The sequence below is a fragment of the Hippoglossus stenolepis genome, chromosome 20 (assembly GCF_022539355.2).
Source record: "Hippoglossus stenolepis isolate QCI-W04-F060 chromosome 20, HSTE1.2, whole genome shotgun sequence".
Classification (NCBI taxonomy): Eukaryota; Metazoa; Chordata; class Actinopteri; order Pleuronectiformes; family Pleuronectidae; genus Hippoglossus; species Hippoglossus stenolepis.
This window is the reverse complement of record NC_061502.1, coordinates 17,942,686-17,963,603: the sequence shown is the minus strand read 5'-3', so window position 1 is coordinate 17,963,603 and position 20,918 is coordinate 17,942,686. Positions and strand designations below refer to the sequence as shown.

Sequence of the window (20,918 nt, the reverse complement as noted above, 5' to 3'; positions counted from 1 at the left end):
CCTCAGTCCAGTCAGGAACCTGTTGACCTTCACGCTGCCTCTCAGCCACAGACTGTGAACAAAAAGCTCTCAGGAGTAAAACTAGTTCTGAAACCAAAGTCTCCAGTTAAAATTCAACCAAGCTGCTTCCTCCCTCTCTCTTTACTCCAGTCACTGTCGAATAAATCAATCTTTAACGAGTCTAATCAGAGATGATTAAATAAATCTGAATATCGTTGCTCTTGGCGACCACCTCACATGTGTAGATTCATCACACACACACACACACACACACACACACACACACACACACACACATTCTCATTCTCGTACCACATATACTTACATTCATTTCCATAACCACTGACTAACCCTTGTATTATTATTATTATTATTATTAGAAACACGACTGATGGAGAAGCAGGCACCTGTGACAATGTCTTTATTATATTTTTTTCAGCCCCACCGGCCCACCATGATACATACATACATATACATAGAGACCCCCGAGACCCACCCGACCCAACATCTCCCCATCCCAACACCCTTTGCCGGCAGGTTACCATGGAAACAGGCTCCTCCACAGTCACTTCCTGATTGTCTCTGGATTCCTGCATCCATCCATCCCTCCGTCCACCCCCTTCCCTCTCTCTTCCCATCAGCAGCAGCAGCCTCGCTCCGCCCCACCCCCACAGTCCTCACACACACACATTTGTACAATATTTCACGGCCCTGACACAGATGGGAAACGTACATGGATATATATATTTTACTGAATAATATGACAACAATGTTTATACATTAGAAACTGTCCTCAGTTCAATTTAGAACATAATTTAATTTTACAATAGAGGCGACACAGTGCGAATAAATAATTTACTGTTTTAAACGTTAAAATTAGATGTTTTCAGTATCGTAGACACAATTTTTTAAAATATTTTAACTTGAATATCATTATTTTAACATCTTTATTTGACCAATAGTCCGACGCTGTTTGGAGTCTGGATTATACATGAAGATAAACATTTAAAACCCTCAGTGTCGATCAGTCTGAGACGGAGGTAGATTTCAATCAAAACAGCATCTGGTGATAAATTACACCAAAACCAAACGTTTCCAGGTTTGTTTAAAACTTCTTTGGGTTTCGGACTTTTTACACAAGTAATTTAAAAACATCACCAACATTTCTGGCGAATATTGACAATTTGTGCATCCAATAAGTGATTCAGCCATAATGAAGATGTCTGAGTCAAATTCCCTCGTCTGTCATATTATCACATATAATAAATGATATGATGTTTGGGTTAAAACATATTTTTGAACACACAGGACGACGATGTCATGTAACAAAGATGTGGAAGTTTCGATCTCATTGGGAATAGATGTACTTTGACTGGAGGACGCCTGTGTTGCTCTCTTGCACTTTGCAGGGGGTTCAGCTGCAACAGGATCTGAAGCATCAATAATACAGCGATGATCCGTGCCCCCCCACTGTCCGCTCCTCTTCACCTCCATGAAGAAAACAATGGACTGACTGCTCGCTGCCTCCGGAAACAACAGGGACACTCCACTCAGTCCACCTGCAGAGAAACAGGCTGCAGCTTTCACTGACTGTCTTACCACAGCAGCCATTCGGGGGTGTTTTACAGGAACATCTTTATGACTGTGTCATTTCACAGAAACCAATATGCACAGTACGTAGCCAGTAGTACATTCAGCGGCTCTGGCTATGCACTGGAGACGAGTCCTCAATTATAGGGAAAAGACAAAGTTCACAGCAAATCTGCCAGTTTCTTAAACTGTGACACTTCCACGTCTTCAATTAAGCTGAAGGACTTTGGAAAACCTGCTATTATATTTCCTGCTGCAGTGTTTTTTGTGTGAAATGCTCCAACCATCTTAATTTTCTTCTGATTATTATTTGAAGGCATTTCTTACTCGTTAGATATCGTGGAGGGACAGAAGAATGATGAGTGACAACGGGTATAAAGGTGAAGGTCATCATTCAGGCTTCAACGCACCTCGTCTGACCAACAACAGCACATTTCATATGTTATATCAATATTTTCTAACGTGCTCAACACAGACATAAACACTCTGAAGGGAACGGACGATGGATTCGGACCAAACCCCCCCGAAGGAAAGAAAATAAAACATGACATATTTACACTGATTGATATTCTACAGGGGAGTCAAGCAGTTTGTGAGCTCTCAGATCTCAACTGGTCACAATTAGAAACACAAACAGACAATCATACAGCCCCGTATGCACAACACACACTCATACACACACCAGCCTGGCTGCAGAACAACTCTGCAGCCAGACGTTTTAAAAGACAATCCAAGGCTCTTGGTCCCAAACATGCAGGGACGAAGGAGGAAAAGTCTTTACATCCGTAGAACAGGAGGAACTGATGTTTTATAGAAGTTTCTGAGTTCATTTAGTTTTCCCGTCAGGAGAAAGTTTCTTTATTAGCGACCCGTTAAAGTCTGTGACCTCTCGGGATTCAGCAGAGGTCGTAGCGTGTGCTTGTATCCCAGCTGTGCGCCTCGCTGAGAAATGTTTCAGAGGAAAATCAGCAGGAGGAAGCAGAAGAATGAAATAAATTAACAATAAAAAAAAACACCTCAAGCCTCTTCACTAAAGCTTTACTGCGCCGCCGTGGGTGTGGCAGCGTGACACGCCGCCAGGGAAACGTTAGACGAGGAGGAAGTGATGGATTTCGGCGTCTGACACCTGCAAAGGGAAGAAGGAAGAATTATAAAAGTGAGATGAACCTGCAGATTCGGTCAAATCTCTGTCTTCGCACGGAGCGTAGACGCAGGTTAACGAGATTATCCCACATCAGTGAGATTACAGGAAAAAATCGAAAAAGATAAACCTTCAGATTAGGACCACGTAGTGAGGGTGTGGCTAATCCTGAATAATCCCATTTAAAGACGCATCGAGTCTAAACCATTTACACCCATAAGATACAGGATGAGCAGTAAAATGATATTTCCCTGCATACAAAAGAACACAACATGCGTCCACTACATGACAAACTGGCTTCTGGTAAAAGGGGGTTGGTCTCACCAGGAGCGAGACTTGCGGACGCCCCCCCTCTCCTTGGTGGGCGAGTTGTCCCCAGAGGTGCTTTGGTTGGGCTCCGTCGAGCGCTCCAGCGAGGCCGTGTTCGGAGGAGTCATGTCCAGCTCCAGGAACATGATGTTCTCAGCCTGAGCAGAGGGACAGAGGGTCAGGGCTGCAGTACACGTCATTAACCATGTCTCCTCCATGTTGGCAGACGGGACATGGAACAAATTAAAAAGTCAAACACGGCGAATTCATTTTTCTCGAAGACGGTTTCTGTCATTTGATGAAGTTCTTACAACGACTCATGTTCATGTTTTCATTTTTCCTGAAAGTTTGGATTTAATTTGTTATTTGATGCTGTAAAAACTGGGTGATTGACAGGTGAGACTGTCTCGGGATTGGTCGAGCACGTTTATCAACGGGATCTCAATCTCAAGACGTCTACATCTCTGGATAGCGGGAGGAAGTGGAGACATGGCGTCCATCTTTATTTACACTACACACACACACACACACACACACACTCCCACACAGACACCTACCCTGTATCTGGAGTGGGCTCCCATCGCTATGGCAACCCTGGCATACTGGCTGATGGGTCGTTTGTATCCGACTGCAGACGACGGCCTTTTCTTCATCTGCGAGGATTTACTGAGTAAAGACAGAGGAGGAGGGATCAATATAAATAAAATCTGTTATAAATCAATGTTCGAACCAGTTTCTAGAAAGGAAAATGGTTATAAAGGATTTTAAAGTCGAGGACACTGATAATTGAGGATAAACAATCGATATTGAGCGGACCACACTTGTGACACAGGTCAGGAGGTCGTGACCTTTGACCCCAAACCACCACATTCTGAGCTCGTTAGGTTTGAACTCAGGCCACGGATGGAAAAAACCCTGAGCCCCGATATCTAAATCAAACCGACCTCTCAGCGGGAACGAGGGGCTGAAACTTCCACTGATCCTCCTCGGTGTCGAAGGTCAGTCTGTTCATGATCTTGTTCTTCTCCTCTGGAGGAATGAAGTTCTCTATGATCAGGTACCTGCAGGAACAGCACAGCAGCCGTCAGCTCTTCCTCACTGGTTACAGGCGAAACATCTTCATCGTGTTTGAACATTTGAAAACGTTACGAGGAAGAGGACGCTGGTGGATTTTATAAATATGGGAAAGGCGCTTTTATGCTTGTACACATGTTTTAAATCAATGTAAAATACAAACCAGCTGAGATGTGTTTGTGCCAGAAAGCTAAGACCTCTGTCTGTCACCTCATCACGTTGTAGGCCTGTGATGACATCACTACGCTTTGTTATATGTGCTGTTCGCTCGACTCACTTGAACTTGAGCTCCCTGGTGAGCTCGTTCTGAGTTTGCTCCAGCTCCTGTCGGCTCCTCACGTGCTCGTCGTTCACGTCCTGGATCTCTGCTTTGATGCACTGGAGCTTGGCGTACAGCTACGAGGAGAGAGAGAGAGAGAGAGAGGGAGAGAGAGAGGGAGACAAGCAGAGAGGGTGAGGACCAGAGATGTCGCCGGCGACCTGGTCTCCAAATCGCTGCAGCTTGGTTGCCCGTGGCAACAGCACTGGAGGCTCTGGTGACTGGAGAAACGTGCGGCCAGCGGGAGCACGGAAACATGGCAGCTCTCCCTCCTCACAGCTCGTTCCTCCTCTTTCCAGCAGCTTTCATACCGATCGTTCTTTCACTTCACCCATGACTGAATATATGGGCCTCACACAAGTGGTTTAATCCTGATTTCCTGGTCCTAAAGAGGACGCTGCAGCTCAAGTACACTTTCATTCAGATTGGATTTTAGTATGACCAGTGGAAACAGACAATTGTGAGCTTGTATGTGATGTTGTATTTTTTTAGCTCGTCTCTGAGTGTCACAGGCCTGAGCTGTAAAAATCTCTACGTTTCATTCTCCTTCTTTTCCTCCGAGTGGCGACACCATGCAGTGGTAGAAGAGTGGAAGGCAAACACGTGGCGTTAGGGCATCAGAGGCACAAAAATCAACACGGGATCATTAGTCACATGGTCATCCACACTCACACCAGGGGTTGTCTGGGGTTAGTCCGGCCGGCAGGGTCGGTGCGACGGGTTGGGAAGTGAGAGGAGCAGGATGTGTTGTTTAAGGGTTTTTTGCACTGAAGGATTTCAATGTGCGATGTTGAGAGAGCCTGAGAAATTTGACGAGCGAGGGGAAACGGGCTCAGAGGATCAGCGTGGAAAGCATGGACGGAGAGTGAAGTACACACAGACAGACAGACGGAGGGAGGGAGGGAGGGAGGGAGGGAGAGGTCCAGGAGAGAGGAGGGGACGGCAGGACAAACCTTGAGGTACTGAGATTTAAGTGAGTGTCCGTACGGAGCACGAGTCCGAGGCAGAGGGTCATTAGGGTCCAGGTCAAAGTTCAGGGGTTCAGGGGTAAAAGAGGGATATACTCACATTAGGAACAAAAAAGGAAGGTGTGTGTGTGTGTGTGTGTGTGTGTGTGTGTGTGTGTGTGTGCAAGCTTTTTGTGCCTATACATGTGCATTCCTCATGTATTTCTATAGTGAACACACACACGATTGTCTTCCATCCAGCTGCAGATATTTTACCTTCTTGAGTTTCTTGGTCTTGGCCTCCACCTCCTGCTGCAGAGAAGTGAACGTCTCTCTGAGCTCCACCGTCTCCTCGTCCTGGACGAACATCTGCTGCTGCATCTCCCTCTCCGTGCGGGTCTGAAAGCATCAAAACGTCACCTTCAGGTTCATAGACAACAACGAGGAAGGAGAAAACCATGGTAATAATCATAATAATCTCCTCCTCTGAGAAACACACACACACACACACACAGGTTTACCTGGTCAGCGATCTCCTGCTGCTTCATCTCCAGCATCTTCTGCTGCTCGTTGGTGTGATCCATGATGTTCTTTCCTCCGACCAGCAGCTTGCTCTCCATCGCCTGGAAACACATTATAACAACAACATCTGGATTAATAATTAATAAACAAAGCTGCAATGTGTCCTTTTCCATGTAGTCGCTCTGGGAAGAGATATTTAAACACATATACATGTTTTTTTCCTCCTTTGTAGTAAAGGTTAAATACAACAACATCTACTGTGTAGTTAATGTCAGTTAAAAACAAATGTACATTTTTGACTGCAAGCTGATTGTATTTAAATTTTAAAAAAGATTTGAACAATTTGTATCTAAACTTTGTTTCACAAACCATCAACAAAACAACAATGAAACACCAAACGATACTGGATATAAGGAGAAGTCGAATCTTCTTGAGGTCAAACAAAGTTCATTGAGACATTTAACAGTAAAGTCTTTGTGTGTGTGTGTGTGTGTGTGTGTGTGTGTGTGTGTGTGTGTGTGTGTGTGTGTGTGTGTGTCTGCTGCAGTGAGTGCAGACTTTGTGCTGATGAGGCAGATGGAGCTGAAGCTCAGCAGCGACCTGATGACACCAGTCGGCTCTGCTGAAACACGAATCACTGTGGAAACTCCACAGGTTTCACGGATATACATCAACCGATATATTGGACACATCTGTATTGGCCCCTTAAAAAAACACATCTGCTCTACTTCTGATAACCTAAAAGCAACAATTATGAATTGCTTGTTTGAATTTGTTTGCCCTTTTTGTGACAGATGCACAGAAACAAAGCAGCGAGAGGATCACAGATATAGAAACACAAGCTTCCTGTTATTCCCAGAGGATAAAACCAGCTCATCTATCTGTAAATAACAACAAACAAACAGCAGAGAAGGATCACACACACACGCTCTCTCTTTCTACACCTGAAATAAAAAAGTTTGGAACATCTTTTTGAAGCATTGTGCATCTTAAAATGTATTATCTATACTTTTAAAAATAAAGTAAGATGTATTACATGGGCCTATGTGTGTTAACTCTGATGACGTGACATCATGCCTCTGGGTTAAAGCATCTCTGGTTACTGTGGAGATTCAAAGACACACATGCACATGCACATGCACATGCACACTATTCTGCCTTTATCTGTGAATGAATGATCTCATGTCCCAAGGGCAGAAAGGACGAGAGACGAGAGACGAGGAACAAGAGACGCAAAGGAAACGCAGAGACGAAGAAAATGTAAAAAGCAGGAGGACGTAACCGAGAGACAAAAAAGGAAAAAGGGGCCCGAGGAGGATAAACAGGGTCCGTGGCCTTTTTATACTGGTCACATTCCAGTCTCTGGACGCTCTGCACAAAGACAGCATGTGTGTGTGTGTGTGTGTGAACTGTGTGCAGCCTATACATTCTCAATTACACGTACATACCACACTGTCCACTCGATTGTTCACCATCGGCTGGACTATAACACACACACACACACACACACACACATGCAGAGAGCACAGTGGAGTCCTTCAGAGTGGATGCGTCTGCAGCAGGTCTTTACAGAAAGCCTCTTTGTTTCTGTGTGTGTCTGTGTGTGTCTGTGTGTGTGTGAGCTCTGCTGCTCTTTGTGTTTTGTCATATTCTTTCATCTTCATTAAAGGGCTGATTCATGTCATGGATGTTCTCTCTCTCTCTCGTGCCTCTCTGTGTCTCTTGCTCTTGACAGGCCGGTTAGAAAAAGTATAAAAGCCCCCGAGTGTAAAAACCTGAACTTCATCTAAATCACAGCAGCAGACGAACACAATGTGCTTAAGCTAATAACACACTCACATTTATCCTCTTTAGTGTCTCTATTGAGCACGCTCATTAAACATTAATGGTGCGGGTTGCACAGCGTATCGACTGATCTGCTCCCTGATTGGTGCAAAAGGCTGATTGTCTCCGTCTGTCGGACATTTATTTTAACGTTCCCGATCGTTGTCCTGCTGCATCTCTCAACTTCTACTGAGCTTCTATACTGAGGTTCCTCCCCAAGGGGATTTTTAAAAATAATACATTTTCTTGGTAAAAAAGCTCAAAACAAAATTCAAACCTCAAACTGTGTCACTGCGTTTTCTGTTCAAATAAATAACACAGACTGGCAACAGTTCTATGAAAGCAAATCTGAGTTTAAAGTAATAACAACACTGTCATGTTCCTAATGTTCAAATAAAAGAAGACAAAACAGGAGGAAGAGGAGGAAGAGGAGGAAAGGAGGAACGATGACTCAGTGAGGAGCCCAAATGACCTTCAATACAATCACATGAGAGACGACTCACTTGTCATTTGAGTCATTACACAGACACACACACACACACACACACACACACACACACACACACACACACACACACACACACACACACACACACACACACACACACAGTTCTTAAGGTCAAAGCAAATTTGAATCTGTCACCAGCTCATTAGAAACCTTCCTGTAACTGCAGCTCATTAACTCTGAGTCAGTTGATTCTGATTAAAGAAAAACCTTTTAAGAGCTCGAAGGGCCTCAGCACATTGTTTTAGTTTATTTGTATTTATTTGCAGAACAATGGAATCATCACCATTCAATTTAAATTTGAGCATTTATATACATGTATATCAAACCAGCTGCGGTTGAGCTTTGTTGTGACATGAAAGAGCATTGAGAGGTTCAATCTTTTGTATTATTTACTTGTATAATACTTCCCTGAATATGTAAAGTCATGAAAATAAAATAGTTATGTTCACGTAGATACTAAAGTAGAAGTATTTAGTTGAAGTCCACCAACGTGTGTGTTTTAGTTTCAGAGGAAGTCACGTCTGCTCTAATGCACATGAATAACCATTAAAAAATACTTTACTCCATGTAGTATAATCACATCTAGTGCGGTGAGTATTTCAGTATTTCTATTTTCTGCAAACCCTGAAGCGTTAATAAACACATTACACTTTTCCTGCAGGTGCTGAGTGCATCATGTGTGTGAGTGTCAGGTGTCTATATTTGTGCGTGTGTGTATAATCTGCCCATAAGTGTGTGTTCAAACTGCTTTGGCTGTGACTGACTCGCTTCCTGCCGGGAAAGTGAAGATAATGTGAAGCGCCGCGTATCGAGCCGGCCCGTCTGCACCGGCCAGCCAATGGCGGCGAGGCTGGGGCCTGCTGGGAGCGAGAGAGCGGGCTATAAATATACGATGTGACGACAACAGGTCTTGTGTGTGTGCGGCGGGGAGACAGAGAGCCGGCTGGGAAGAGACAGAAACAAAGACGAGAGAGGGGGGGGAAGTGGAGAAGACGGGAGACAGAGCGAAGAGAAGAAAGGTCACAACAGCTCCGGGGATCTGGTTCATAAGAGGCACTCACAGCTTAAGATGTCAACTCGCTGTCAATCATCCACCTGCACCTGACACACACATGAGGGAGATGCAGGCGAGCGACATTCAGCCAACATGGACAACATCCTTGTTTAGATCCTGTCCACACAAATGTGAACAGTTTGATCATCTGACGTTTTCCTCTGTGTTTGAGCCGCTCGTCCACACGTCACTAAGAGAGAGAGTTTAGCGTGTAGCGTGTAGCGTGTGGGAATCGATGAGGTCACAGCTAACTTCGCACATGCTCACTGTGGCTTTGTGCAAAGAGCATGCACCAGAAACAACAACAACAATGGCGACTACACACACGTTTCTCTACCTTCCGATATCACAAGTTTGCAGCTAAGTTTAGCGTCACTGCACCGATACACCAATCAAGAGTCAGTCTGTGTCTCAGCTGTCAATCAAGGCGTTTCACCCCATTGTTATAGAATCAAATAATTAATTAAAACAAACATCAGTGTGATAAGAACTTCCTAAAATGACAGAAACCATCTTTGAGAAAAATGTTTTTTGTTGTGTAGTTGGACTTTTTTGTTTGGTCTACTAACATGGAGTGAGTCACGTGATCATAACGGTGTGACTGTCGAGTGAGTCATCAGCTGTCATGTGACCTCCGCGGCTCTCAAGGTGTTAACGAGCACACAAGAGGTTAAACATTAGTTTAACATGTTAGTCATGTGGAGCTGGAGACGCCTCGGGTCAGAGGGGACAAGTCCTCAACCACCTCAAGTCCAGACGCCTCCGCATCGCACTTAAAGACACTGAGACCTGGAGATTGTCCCTCAGACGGGATCTCAACAACAGCAAAATGTCCAAACTCTGGCGTCGGCGTTCTCACATAGAGACACTCTGGAACATTTCAGGAAAATGTCCGAACTGAAACGATTCCTTTAAGATGAAAAAGCCACGGGAGGTTTGTTTTTAACTCGTTTTACACAGCGTATATAAAGAGTGATAAATTATTCATTTGATAATTGTGGTGTATATTTTATGAGGCTGCAGTCGTCACATTAGCAAAGTATTAAATCTCGTTTCCATCCAATACAACATTTTTTTACTATGTGAGCCCTGCAACACAAACACATGTTTAATATTTAATGTTTATGTGATATTTCTGTTTTTGTTTGTCTTCTTCGATGAAAGGACTGTGTCGTTTTTAAGAAAACCCCAAAACTACCGTCAAACAACTAATAACCATTAATTTCATCTTCAATACATTTTTTATTCAAAGTAAAACACTTTGTAAAACAGCAAATACATTAACCCACACATAACATGCATTAAGTGGCTTGTGTGTCTGCTTTCTCCACCGATCCCACAGCTTCAGGAGAACACAAACGCACACAGACAAACGCACAAACGCTCTTACACACACGAAAAACACACAAGGACGAACACAGTCGATTCATCAATATTTCAGTGATGCAGTCCTCCATGCTGAAAGATGGAGAGCAGAGATGAGCTCTTTTCTGTTTATCAGCACACACAGAACACACACACACACACAACACACACACACACACACACAAACACAAACACACACACACTCCACCCTCTGTCCAGGCTTTCTTTTGCCTTTAATTAGACAGGAAGGCGACTGTATAAACAGGAAACAGACATTTTACTCATAAAGCCATGCTTGTATATGTGTGTGTGTGTGTGTGTGTGTGTGTGTGTGTGTGTGTGTGTGTGTGTGTGTGTGTGTGTGTGTGTGTGTGAGTGTGTAACACTGCCAATCTTTCCTATGAGGCCGTGGGCATTGTTGTTAGACATGCGCTGTGATTGGCCAAACCTCAGCCGGCAGGATGTAAGAAAAGCTCCTGCCACAGACGGTGTAAAGACGAGAAGCTGCATTAAAGCTGAAGCTGTAAACTTCTGTCTCAGTGTCATCGCACCTCGAGCCAACCCCCTCTTCAGCTCGCTGATGGTGCAACTTCTATTTTAGGCTTTTTACCAAACAACCATCAGATCAAACCCATCGGAGAGAAACAGGCCAGTGTTTCCCGACACGGGCTTCACCTGGGCATCCTGCCATGGGCCGCTTTTTATTCTCAGTTTATTAGGGTCGTCTGTCCTGTAATTTCCCTGTTCCCACTCTGATCCAAATTTGTTTAAACATTTCTCAACGCATTTACTCGAGCGTGACCAATATGCACAAATTTCAGCCCAAAATAACGTAATTAAATGTGGATATTTTCAGTTTTACCATAAACTTTATTATGAATAACTATAAATACAAAGAAACACACAAGTACCAACCGAGAGGCCATTACAGAGCTGGAAAACTAAAATTCTGAAAGTCGTGTAACATACTTGAAACCTTATTTTTCCAGAAGATGCTTAACGGCAGGTGGAATAAAAAGCTTTGATTTAAGTATCTAAGAGAATTAAATAGAAGCATGTTTTTGAGAGTTGCGTTCACATAATCGTTTTTCAGGACCTACAGAAATAAAGACATCACTAATATGAGAGATGTGGGAAAGAGGAAGGTTTGACCCAGAAAAGTGGATCTAAGAATAGTCCACAGTGGAACTGCTGCTCGGGATGAAGCTCTCAACAGCCACTGCACTGAGACCTGTTTCATAACAGCACTACTGTTAAAAGATGCTAAATATGGCCACAGTGTTAAAAGATAAAACTACTCAAGTGAGAGACTGAAGTTAAATTACTACAGATTCAGTAGCTACAGCTGTTTTTTTCAATATTTAATCTGCACGTAAGTAAATATATAAAATGTACAAGATTGGATTTGGGATCAGCAGATTCCCAGTAGGAATAGAACTTCTGGATGTGAATCACAAAAACATGGCCTCACTGGAGGAGGTTACCACGTGTGATACTTCTGAGATCGTAGATCGTACGTGATGCTCTTGAATCAATGACCCTACACTGCCCCTGCTGTTCATGTGAGCATTACACCTTGCAAGTGTTGGTTTCACGACAGACGCACCAAACGGATGAGTTATATGCGAGACCGCCATGATGCACTGGCGCAGTTAAAACCTAGTATATCTCCAGCGAAAGAGAAATGATGCACACAAGGAGGCGGCAAAGTCAAACCCATGATGGTGTGAGTGGTTGCCAACAGGACTCCAGACTTCACCATTTCACCATGTAGATCAAAGCTGGTGTCACCAGTAGAACACAGAACAGAGCTTTGTACCTTAGAGGCCGGTTCACTAACATCAGCTGACCAACAGCTTCATAAGGCTAATTTCTGACCTACTTACATGTGTTGAGAGTTTGTGTGTGTGTGTGTGTGTGTGTGTGTGTGTGTGTGTGTGTGTGTGTGTGTGAGAGACGACAGAGAAACAGATATAATTGCTTTCCTTTCTGATATTATCTATAATTGGTTATTTTTGTAGCTAATTTCCACTGATGTTTTCAGCCTCTCTCTCTCTCTCTCTCTCTCTCTCTCTCTCTCTCTCTCTCTCTCTCTCTCTCTCTCTCTCTCTCTCCCGACTCTCTGCCTGGAAACCTCTCTTTGATTGGTCGGGAGCACAGAGGAGAAAAACGGACCCCTCAGGCCACATCCTGTGGTTGGTGGCTTAATATCTCACCAGCCAATCAGAGGAAAGCTAAACCTCCAGCTGAACCTGACTGTGAGTTTAGTTTGGCTTTAAAAACCTTATTTATTATATAATTTGTTTTCATGTTTAAGCCCTGTAGTGTATTATTGTTAACTCATTACCATGTACTATGTACTTTATAGCTTATTTATCTATATTTTTGAATTGTGCCAAATTCTAAAGGATTCTCTCGAGGCATTCTTAAGATAACACGTTCAGAAGGCAGAAAAGGTCTTTCTGAGGTCACCTTGACCTTCACCTTTGACCTTCAACCACCGAAATCGAATCAATTCATCTTTAAGTCAAAGTGAATGTTTGTCCGAAATTGGAAGAAATAAAGCATCTTGGACCAAACAAATGAGTCCGTTCCTCACATGTTTTCCTTTGAAACCACCCACTTCTTTGATGGATCAAAGACGGGAAACGCTCTTCCACTTAATCATCTTCCTCCTCAGGGGGGGGGTGCAGCTCAGTTGATTCTCTGTGCTGACATCACTCCGCAGCTGCCCACTCAGGGAGAAGCAACACGAGCAGCCTCACACTCAGGATCAGGATATACATCAGCTCCGTCTCGTGGGACTTTCCCAGACCTCCTACCTTCACTCACAGAGACAATGAGCCACATCCTACCGACGAGGCCGCGATGAACATGTGCTTACGCTGCTTTTAAAGAGGCGAGCGAGAAACAAGTGCAGCATGAGCACTCTGTCACTTCCAGTTCGGCCTGTTTGGGGGATTTTTGACTTTTAAATAACCTACAGCGAAGGAAAGAAGCAAACTCAAAAAATAATACACCACTGATTCAGATTGCTGTAGGGAAAAAACCTATAAAAGAAGAAGAACTGGTATCTGCTCAAATTATAAAGTATTTTAAATAAAGCTTTCAGTAAATACAATTTAAATAGCAGGAGGTTACTAATAACTAAAGTTTGATACCAACACATGGAAGTGATTGGGTGATAATTCAGTTTTACTATTTGCTGACATAGAGAGAACACATACAGAATTATCTCATTACGTTTCACTTTTAATTATGTTTTCACACGTTTTCCCAATGTAAAGCACCTTCAACTGTGTTATTACAAATTAAGTTGCTTACATTAAACATTAATTTAATTCTTTAATATGTAATTTTTCATATCATGTTGATCCTGATCTTTTTGTCATAGAGGTAAAGGATCAGTTTCTCCACTGGAAACAGCTTCAGCAGGACAGAATGTAATTAAGTCCCCCGCACATTTTGTGTTTTGACACATGGGGATAACTGTTCCTGTAAAATCTCTCCGTGTTATTCCAGGACTCTCGCTGCTATCGCTCTCTCCACCTACACAGACTGGTTTTCACCGACACCTGAATGCATCACACCCACGCCTCTGCTCTGGGAGCTGTTAAATCACTGTGGTGGGTTCAGGGTGAAGTGGATTAAACCAAAACATGTACAGAACACGAGTTTATTGCTCTCAAAATACTCAGAACGTCACAGATCGAAAAGTACAACGCGTGTACTTGTCACTTTCTATCTTTCCTACCGAAGTGAAGCTGGAAATAAAATCTCCTCGAGGCTGCTCGCTGCTGCTCAGTAAACTGATCCTGTGATTTCTCGTGTTGGACGGTCCCGGCCACAGCTACAGTTTTATATAGACTGCAGTCTTTCTGCACGGGTGACTTATTGACTGGATGTGCACAGGAATCAGAGCAAGTAATGAATGCAGGTCAGACTCGGAGCCTCTGATTGGAGGCTTTGTGTTGGCGTGTTTGAAGAAGGGTGAAGGGAGAGCTGACATTTTAAGCTACAGTGACCACAGCTCCGGTCTGGACATGTGAGACACCTGAACACACTGTGGTTGAAGGACAGCAGGGACAAGGACTCACACTGGACCAGTGACTGGAACCACCAGTGACTGTATATAGGGTACATAAATACTGTAAGAGATTTTATTCCAAGAAGCACAGAGACGCTCGACTATCGGCCCCAAAAGTTCACAATCAGTTGGATTATAACACACACACACACACACACACACACACACACACACACACACACACACACACACACACACACACACACACACACACTGTATTTAGGGGAGTCAGGAGGAGTCAGATTAGGGACATGCGGTCCACGGGATTATCATGTGTGATAATCTGATGAGCTGTTATTAAGTGACATTATGGACAGTAACCCTTGGAGCTCCATGTCTAATTACACCTCTGTGTGTGTGTGTGTGTGTGTGTGTGTGTGTGTGTGTGTGTGTGTGTGTGTGTGTGTGTGTGTGTGTGTGTGTGTGTGTGTGGTCCTTAAAATGTTCAAAAACAGAAATTTAAACAACTGCAGGTCACTGACGACTGGACATCCTTTGCCTGCTGAAGAAGATCCATGAATCAAAAGCTCCAGAACAGCTTCTAACGGACCTTGATGCAGAGGTGCTGCTGGCCCTGTGTTGTTTCCTCCTTCTGTGCATATCTGTAGCTTCACTCAACATAAAAACATGCAGCTCTCCTGGTTAATGCAACGATCTCCCATGTTTGAGTAATTATTGCTTCTACTATTCTGATAAACCAGGTTGTAAACCATGAGGTTTGAATACTACAATACCCATGAGCCTCCACTGCTGTTTTATGGAGAGGTGTAAATTGGAGTGGCAGCAAATTCAGAATTTGTTTTTGTTGCATTTGTGAACAAAAGTCGACTCATCAATAAAACCATTGGTTGATGAGGAGAAAGATAATCGATGCATTTTTGAGTTCCAGCTTTTCAAATGGACTTGATCTGTATTTTTGTCGTCTATGATCTTAAACTGAATATCTTTGGGTTTTGTACTGTTCACCGGACAAAACAAATGAAGATGTGACTTTGGGAAACAAAGGTGTTTGTCGATATTTATCTGATATGTTGGATAATTAATAAATCATCCATTTTTGTCCAAAATGGGTCGATGGACAAAGAAAGAAAGGATCGAAACAACCTGTGACTGGTCTCAGGTCTGACCTCTCACCTTGTACTTGGCGGTCAGCTGCTCGGTGGCTTCCTGCTCCTTCCTCAGATCCCCCATCATCCTCTCCTTCTCTCCCAGCAGCTTCTGCTTCTCCTCGGCCAACATGAATCGATCATCTCTGATGGCCTCCTTCTCCCTCTCCAACCGCTGCTCCTGCAGCTTCACATAGTCCTCTGCGTCCTTCTCCACCTCCAACTCCTCGTCCTCGCCCTCCGTCTCCTCATCCTCGTCTCTCTCCCAGCTCTCACCCTCCACCTGCTCCTTCTTCTGTTTGCTACTCCACTTCCTGTGGTTGAGCTGGGCCCGGAGGCGAGCGATCTCCGTCTGGAACTCGCGCAGCAGAGCGTCCTTGGGGTCCTCGTTGACCCTCGGCTGGTTCTGGATGTTCTTGGCTCGGTTGGCGTAGCGGAGGGTGGTGAGGGTTTCGTCGTAGTGCTGGGGGGCTGGGCCTAAGGTGGCGACCATGACCGTCTTTGCATTCCCGCCTAAAGAGTCTTGCAACAGCCTGGTCAGCTTGGAGTCCCGGTAAGGCACATGGCCGCTGCGTCCATCTGCTAGTGCTGAGATCACATTCCCCAGTGCTGACAGGGAAAGGTTGATCTTGGCGGCTTCTTTCAGGCGCTCGCCCTGGACGCCAGTCTTGGCTTGGCGCTCGCTACCAGCCAGATCCACCAGGTTGAGGCGACCAACTCGAATGTGTTTTCTCCCATCTGGTCCAGGCTGGCTGCACTCCACCGTGATCAGGAACAAAGCATGGGACCTGGACGAGTGCTCGTTCATGTCTGTCGCCGCAACCGCCCTCGCCTGGTTGCCCACGTTCATCACCTCCTCGATCTCCTTGATGCTCTTGCAAACACACGATGTGAGATCTCGGACGTACACTCCGGTTTCTGGACTCTCTCTGAGCTCCAGGGCTCTGGCGGTGGCATGGTTGGGATCGAGGAGATCCCGAACCTCCTCTAGGTAGATCTCGAGGTAGGATGCGCGCACCAGGTACTGCCTGTCGGACTGCGAGCGGGAGATGTGTGTGAAGATGTGGTCAAAAGCGTTGGGGATCACCCCCCGTTTCTCTGGGTCCATCCATGCCCCCTGCATAGTGTATGTCTTTCCAGTTCCGGTTTGCCCGTATGCAAATATGGTGCCATTGAACCCTTCAAGCACCGAGTCTATCAGGGGCCTCACGCTCTCATCGTACAGGTCTCGCTGTTTGGAGCTTGCATCATAAACCCCATCGAACGTGAAGGTTTTCTGGGGCTCGCTGACTGGTGCCCGAGGGTTTCTGAGGATCACCTGTCCCAGACCCAGGTCCATCCGCACGATGCCCCCTGCAGGCCCATGGGACTCCTCTTTCCGGTTCAAAGGGCGGCATCGAACCACCACCTTCACTGACTCGCTGCTCTTAATTTTTGACATGACTGCTCTCTGATTAATTTGAACAAAAACACGAATCTATATCAGGCTACTCTCATTAAAAAAAAACTGACTTCCCGAAGCCTTTAATTGGCCTGGATGTGCTCCTGTCCGCGCGTGACTTGTGTAACCATTGATTTCTGAATCATTAATAACAAATTCACTGTGGCTCCCTCATCGGATCATGAAGGGAAATAGCGGCACAGCAGAACAACACAACCCCCGGTGCAGACGAAGGGATGCCACGGTTTCTAAAAAGGCTAATTTTCTTTGCTTATTGTCTGCAACATTCGCCTGAAAGCAGACGATCAGCGGCTCTCACGCTCTGCACCGATGCTCCATTGCGGTTCCCCGGCTACGCGTCCAGATTCCAGATGAAAACACACAATCCGGATTCCCGCAGTCGCGTCGTGCTGGTTTCAATCCGCCGGTAAGATCCGCCGCAGACCGACGTCCACGTCCTCATCCTCCCGTCCGACGCTCACTGATGCTCGGCGGTGGATTCGCGGATCTCTCGGGTCCTGTGCGGGGAGACGGAGCTCTCCTCCTCCTCCTCCTCCTCCTCCTCAACACACACACACACACACAGATGTACACACACTCACACACACTCATTCAATCACCACACCCCACATCACTGCGGAGCGGAACGAGGGATCATGGGAAATGAAGTTTATTTCTCATGTGCAAAATGACAAGTTTAATTGCTGCATAGTTTCAGTTGTCGATGCTTCACTAAACAGACAATTTTCTCATTTTCCTCTTTTTTTATTTATTGTATAAGTGTTTAAAACCATTTCCTACTTTGCATCATTCAATTTAAATCCAATCATCAACTTATCCTTTTCATTACTTTTTATTTTTGTTGTTTCAGCCTGACATATTTGTCTTTGGAAAGTTTGAGGGTCTCTACAAGAATTTAAATAAGTCTGAGTAAAGGTCAGTTCTGATAATTATTCAGAGACAAGAGTTAGTTTAGATCCTCTGGACCTAAAAGATTTGATGCTTTAAAACTGAATATTACAGAAATATGTCCATGACGTTTTATAGCATCATTTTTAAACAACAATTTTCCATTTCAATTGTTCATTTTCAACAAGAGTGAACATGGAGAAGAAACACAGGACAGCCTTAACATTAAAAAACAGCTGATTTAGATTTAATATCTTCAACCTGTTAAGTCCACAAAACCCCAAAAAGTATATAAGCTCTGATTTCAGATAATAAATAAACATATTTTTAAAATCTGCTGTTTTTTTAATGTGATTTTCTCTTTAGTAACATCGTGTTAGTCTGATTCCAATTTATTTTCTGTTTAATTTATCTTTGGTTGTTCTGTTTGAGCAAAACTATGACCTGGTCCATCAGTGATAATTATAAAACAATTAGTCATATTTGCAATTAAAACATGAATAAAGACAGTTTACATCCACTTACTAAGATGCTTGTCCTGAATTTATGTCAAAGATGTGATTTCAGTCATGTTAAAGCATTTTCTGTATGGATGTTTATACTCAGAGGGAATGGAAGTCACATTTAAATGAAAGATAATCCACTTGGTCATCAGTGATTTATCCAAGATGGGTTCCCATCACTTCCTAACTGTGTTCCCAAAACCAGCACAGATTGAGGACAATGCAAAATTAATCATTACAAGACTTATTTAACGATTGCACTCATTCAAATAACGACACAGCAGCGCCACCTGGTGGAACAACTGTGGAGCACACCCTGACCTGCAGCTGGACGTCACCACAGGAGTTGAGGAGATTGATGAGAAGAGCAGAGGAAACTGGTTCCAGGTGTAATGAGGGAGGTTCCACTATAACCATCTTACATCCTCAGTGTTATTTAATGGATTAGTGCTGCTCTAGGCCTCATGGCCACAAAGGGGAAAGTCACAGCCACACTGGGAATTCAACAAATATCATTGTTCCTAAAGCTACAGACACAAACTGCTTCTCCTTTACTACGCCACCTCATTGTGATGTGTGTGACAGTTATTGACTGAATGTCATTGTTGGCTCGTGCACTGTTTGTTGATGTTTTATGGAGCGGAGCCAGAACCTTATCCTAAGAATCCCCTTAGCTCAGACACTCGTGGCGTCACCTTGAATGACTCATTCTCAGGAAAGTTAGAGCTCAAAGTAAACTTTCCAAATGTGTGTGAGCCCGAGAGCTGAAAATAGGATGTCAGGAATATCCGCCTATCAAAACAAAAGTAATGACTGGTATAAAATAAAAAGCTAAACAGTCGATGAAAAGAAAACTGCATTATTTAACTTGTTTTCAAGAGAAAGGAAATATAGCCTAAGACAAAGTTGTTGTTATATTAATTTAATTATTTTTAATTGTTAAAATTAAAATTTTAGATGGTTATTTTTCCCACTAGTTTGAGTTTAATGCTCCAAATGTATTGCTTTAAGAAAACTACAAAAACACTATAGCCTATAATATAGAAAACACACTTAACAGTCACTCTAGTTTTGGTAAATAAAGATAAAATTATATAAAATAACTGGTGACCCAATGTTTTCTTTTATGTGGGCAATTCATTATTTTCATTATTATTATATGCAGATTATTTCCTTGTTTATTCAGTGTATTATTTGGTCTATATAATGTTTAAAAATATAAAAAGATGACAATTTATACACTTTAAATGTATATGTAATGTAAGATAATGTCATTAAAAGGATCTATTATTATTTTTTATAGCCACCTACAATTTAAAACCTTAATCACCTTAAAACCTGAAACCTTAATAATAATGAAATAAATTTAGAAGCTGGAAGCATTTCTGCTTTAAAATTACTGAAAGGACAAAGTTTTAAATTGACTTCTTGTTTCAGTGAAAGAATAAAATATGTTTAGCTGTTGGGGAAAGTTTCATATTTCCAGGTTAAACATGGTTTGTGCTTCCTGGCGTCCTCGTGATCAACATGCATACCATATACTGTTGCTGAGTTATTCCCCCTCCCTCTCTGCCTTTACTTCCTGTCACCTCTGAACCATCCGAAGTTGTTCAAGCACAAAAATGCCCCCAAAAATACCTTAAAAAGCCCAAAGGTCACCTTGTTTACTTGTCCAACAGGTACGTGTGTCAGCAGAGTTCTTCTCTTCAAAGTGTTTTTAACTGTCACTGCCAGAACGGTGCAGAAATTGGAGTCGCTGGCTGTTTGTGAGCGTGTGAGACGAACCCTGGGGCCCCAAGCAGCAAAATTCAGGAATGCACAGTGATGTGGGAAGATTTCTGCATTCAGACATGATTTACTGGTGCAACAAAGATGGTCTTATAACTGAGGAGGAGGCATTCGATCAGAATACGACCTAACATAGAATTTAACCTGCACTTCAACTTTAGTTGAGAAGAAAAACAGTGAGCTTCATTTAACTAATGCCTCTTAACCATCTGTTTTAGATATCTGCTTCTCGTTTCTTTTCTTTCTGCCCTCCCTTAAAATCTATATTTACACAAGGTATTTCTGAAAAGTGTGACAATGATTAAAGTATTTACGCATAAGTAAATGTCTGATAGAGATTTTGTGGGGGTCAAGGGTCACGGGGCAGTTTTTCATTCAACCTGGTGCATAAGGTCAATTATTTGTTCCACTACTTTGATTTATTAATGTGC

The 20,918-nt window shown here is 43.5% G+C and overlaps 1 protein-coding gene across 2 annotated transcripts; it reads right to left on the bottom strand.

The window, feature by feature from the left end:
* Positions 1–725: 725 nt before the first annotated feature.
* On the bottom strand, positions 726–17,849 carry LOC118099872 (kinesin-like protein KIF3C). Of its 2 annotated transcripts, XM_035144649.2 has the most exons (9): positions 15,875–17,849; positions 5,902–6,003; positions 5,657–5,779; positions 5,387–5,395; positions 4,392–4,510; positions 3,985–4,101; positions 3,598–3,706; positions 3,056–3,198; positions 726–2,716 (listed from the first exon to the last, which is right to left on the bottom strand). In XM_035144649.2, exons 1-9 carry the CDS (start codon positions 17,285–17,287, stop codon positions 2,629–2,631), a joined length of 2,223 nt encoding a protein of 740 aa, XP_035000540.1. In that variant the 5' UTR covers positions 17,288–17,849; the 3' UTR covers positions 726–2,628. The 2 variants fall into 2 exon arrangements, with proteins under 2 accessions (XP_035000540.1, XP_035000543.1); XM_035144652.2 differs by lacking the exon at positions 5,387–5,395.
* Between the last annotated feature and the right edge of the window lie 3,069 nt (positions 17,850–20,918).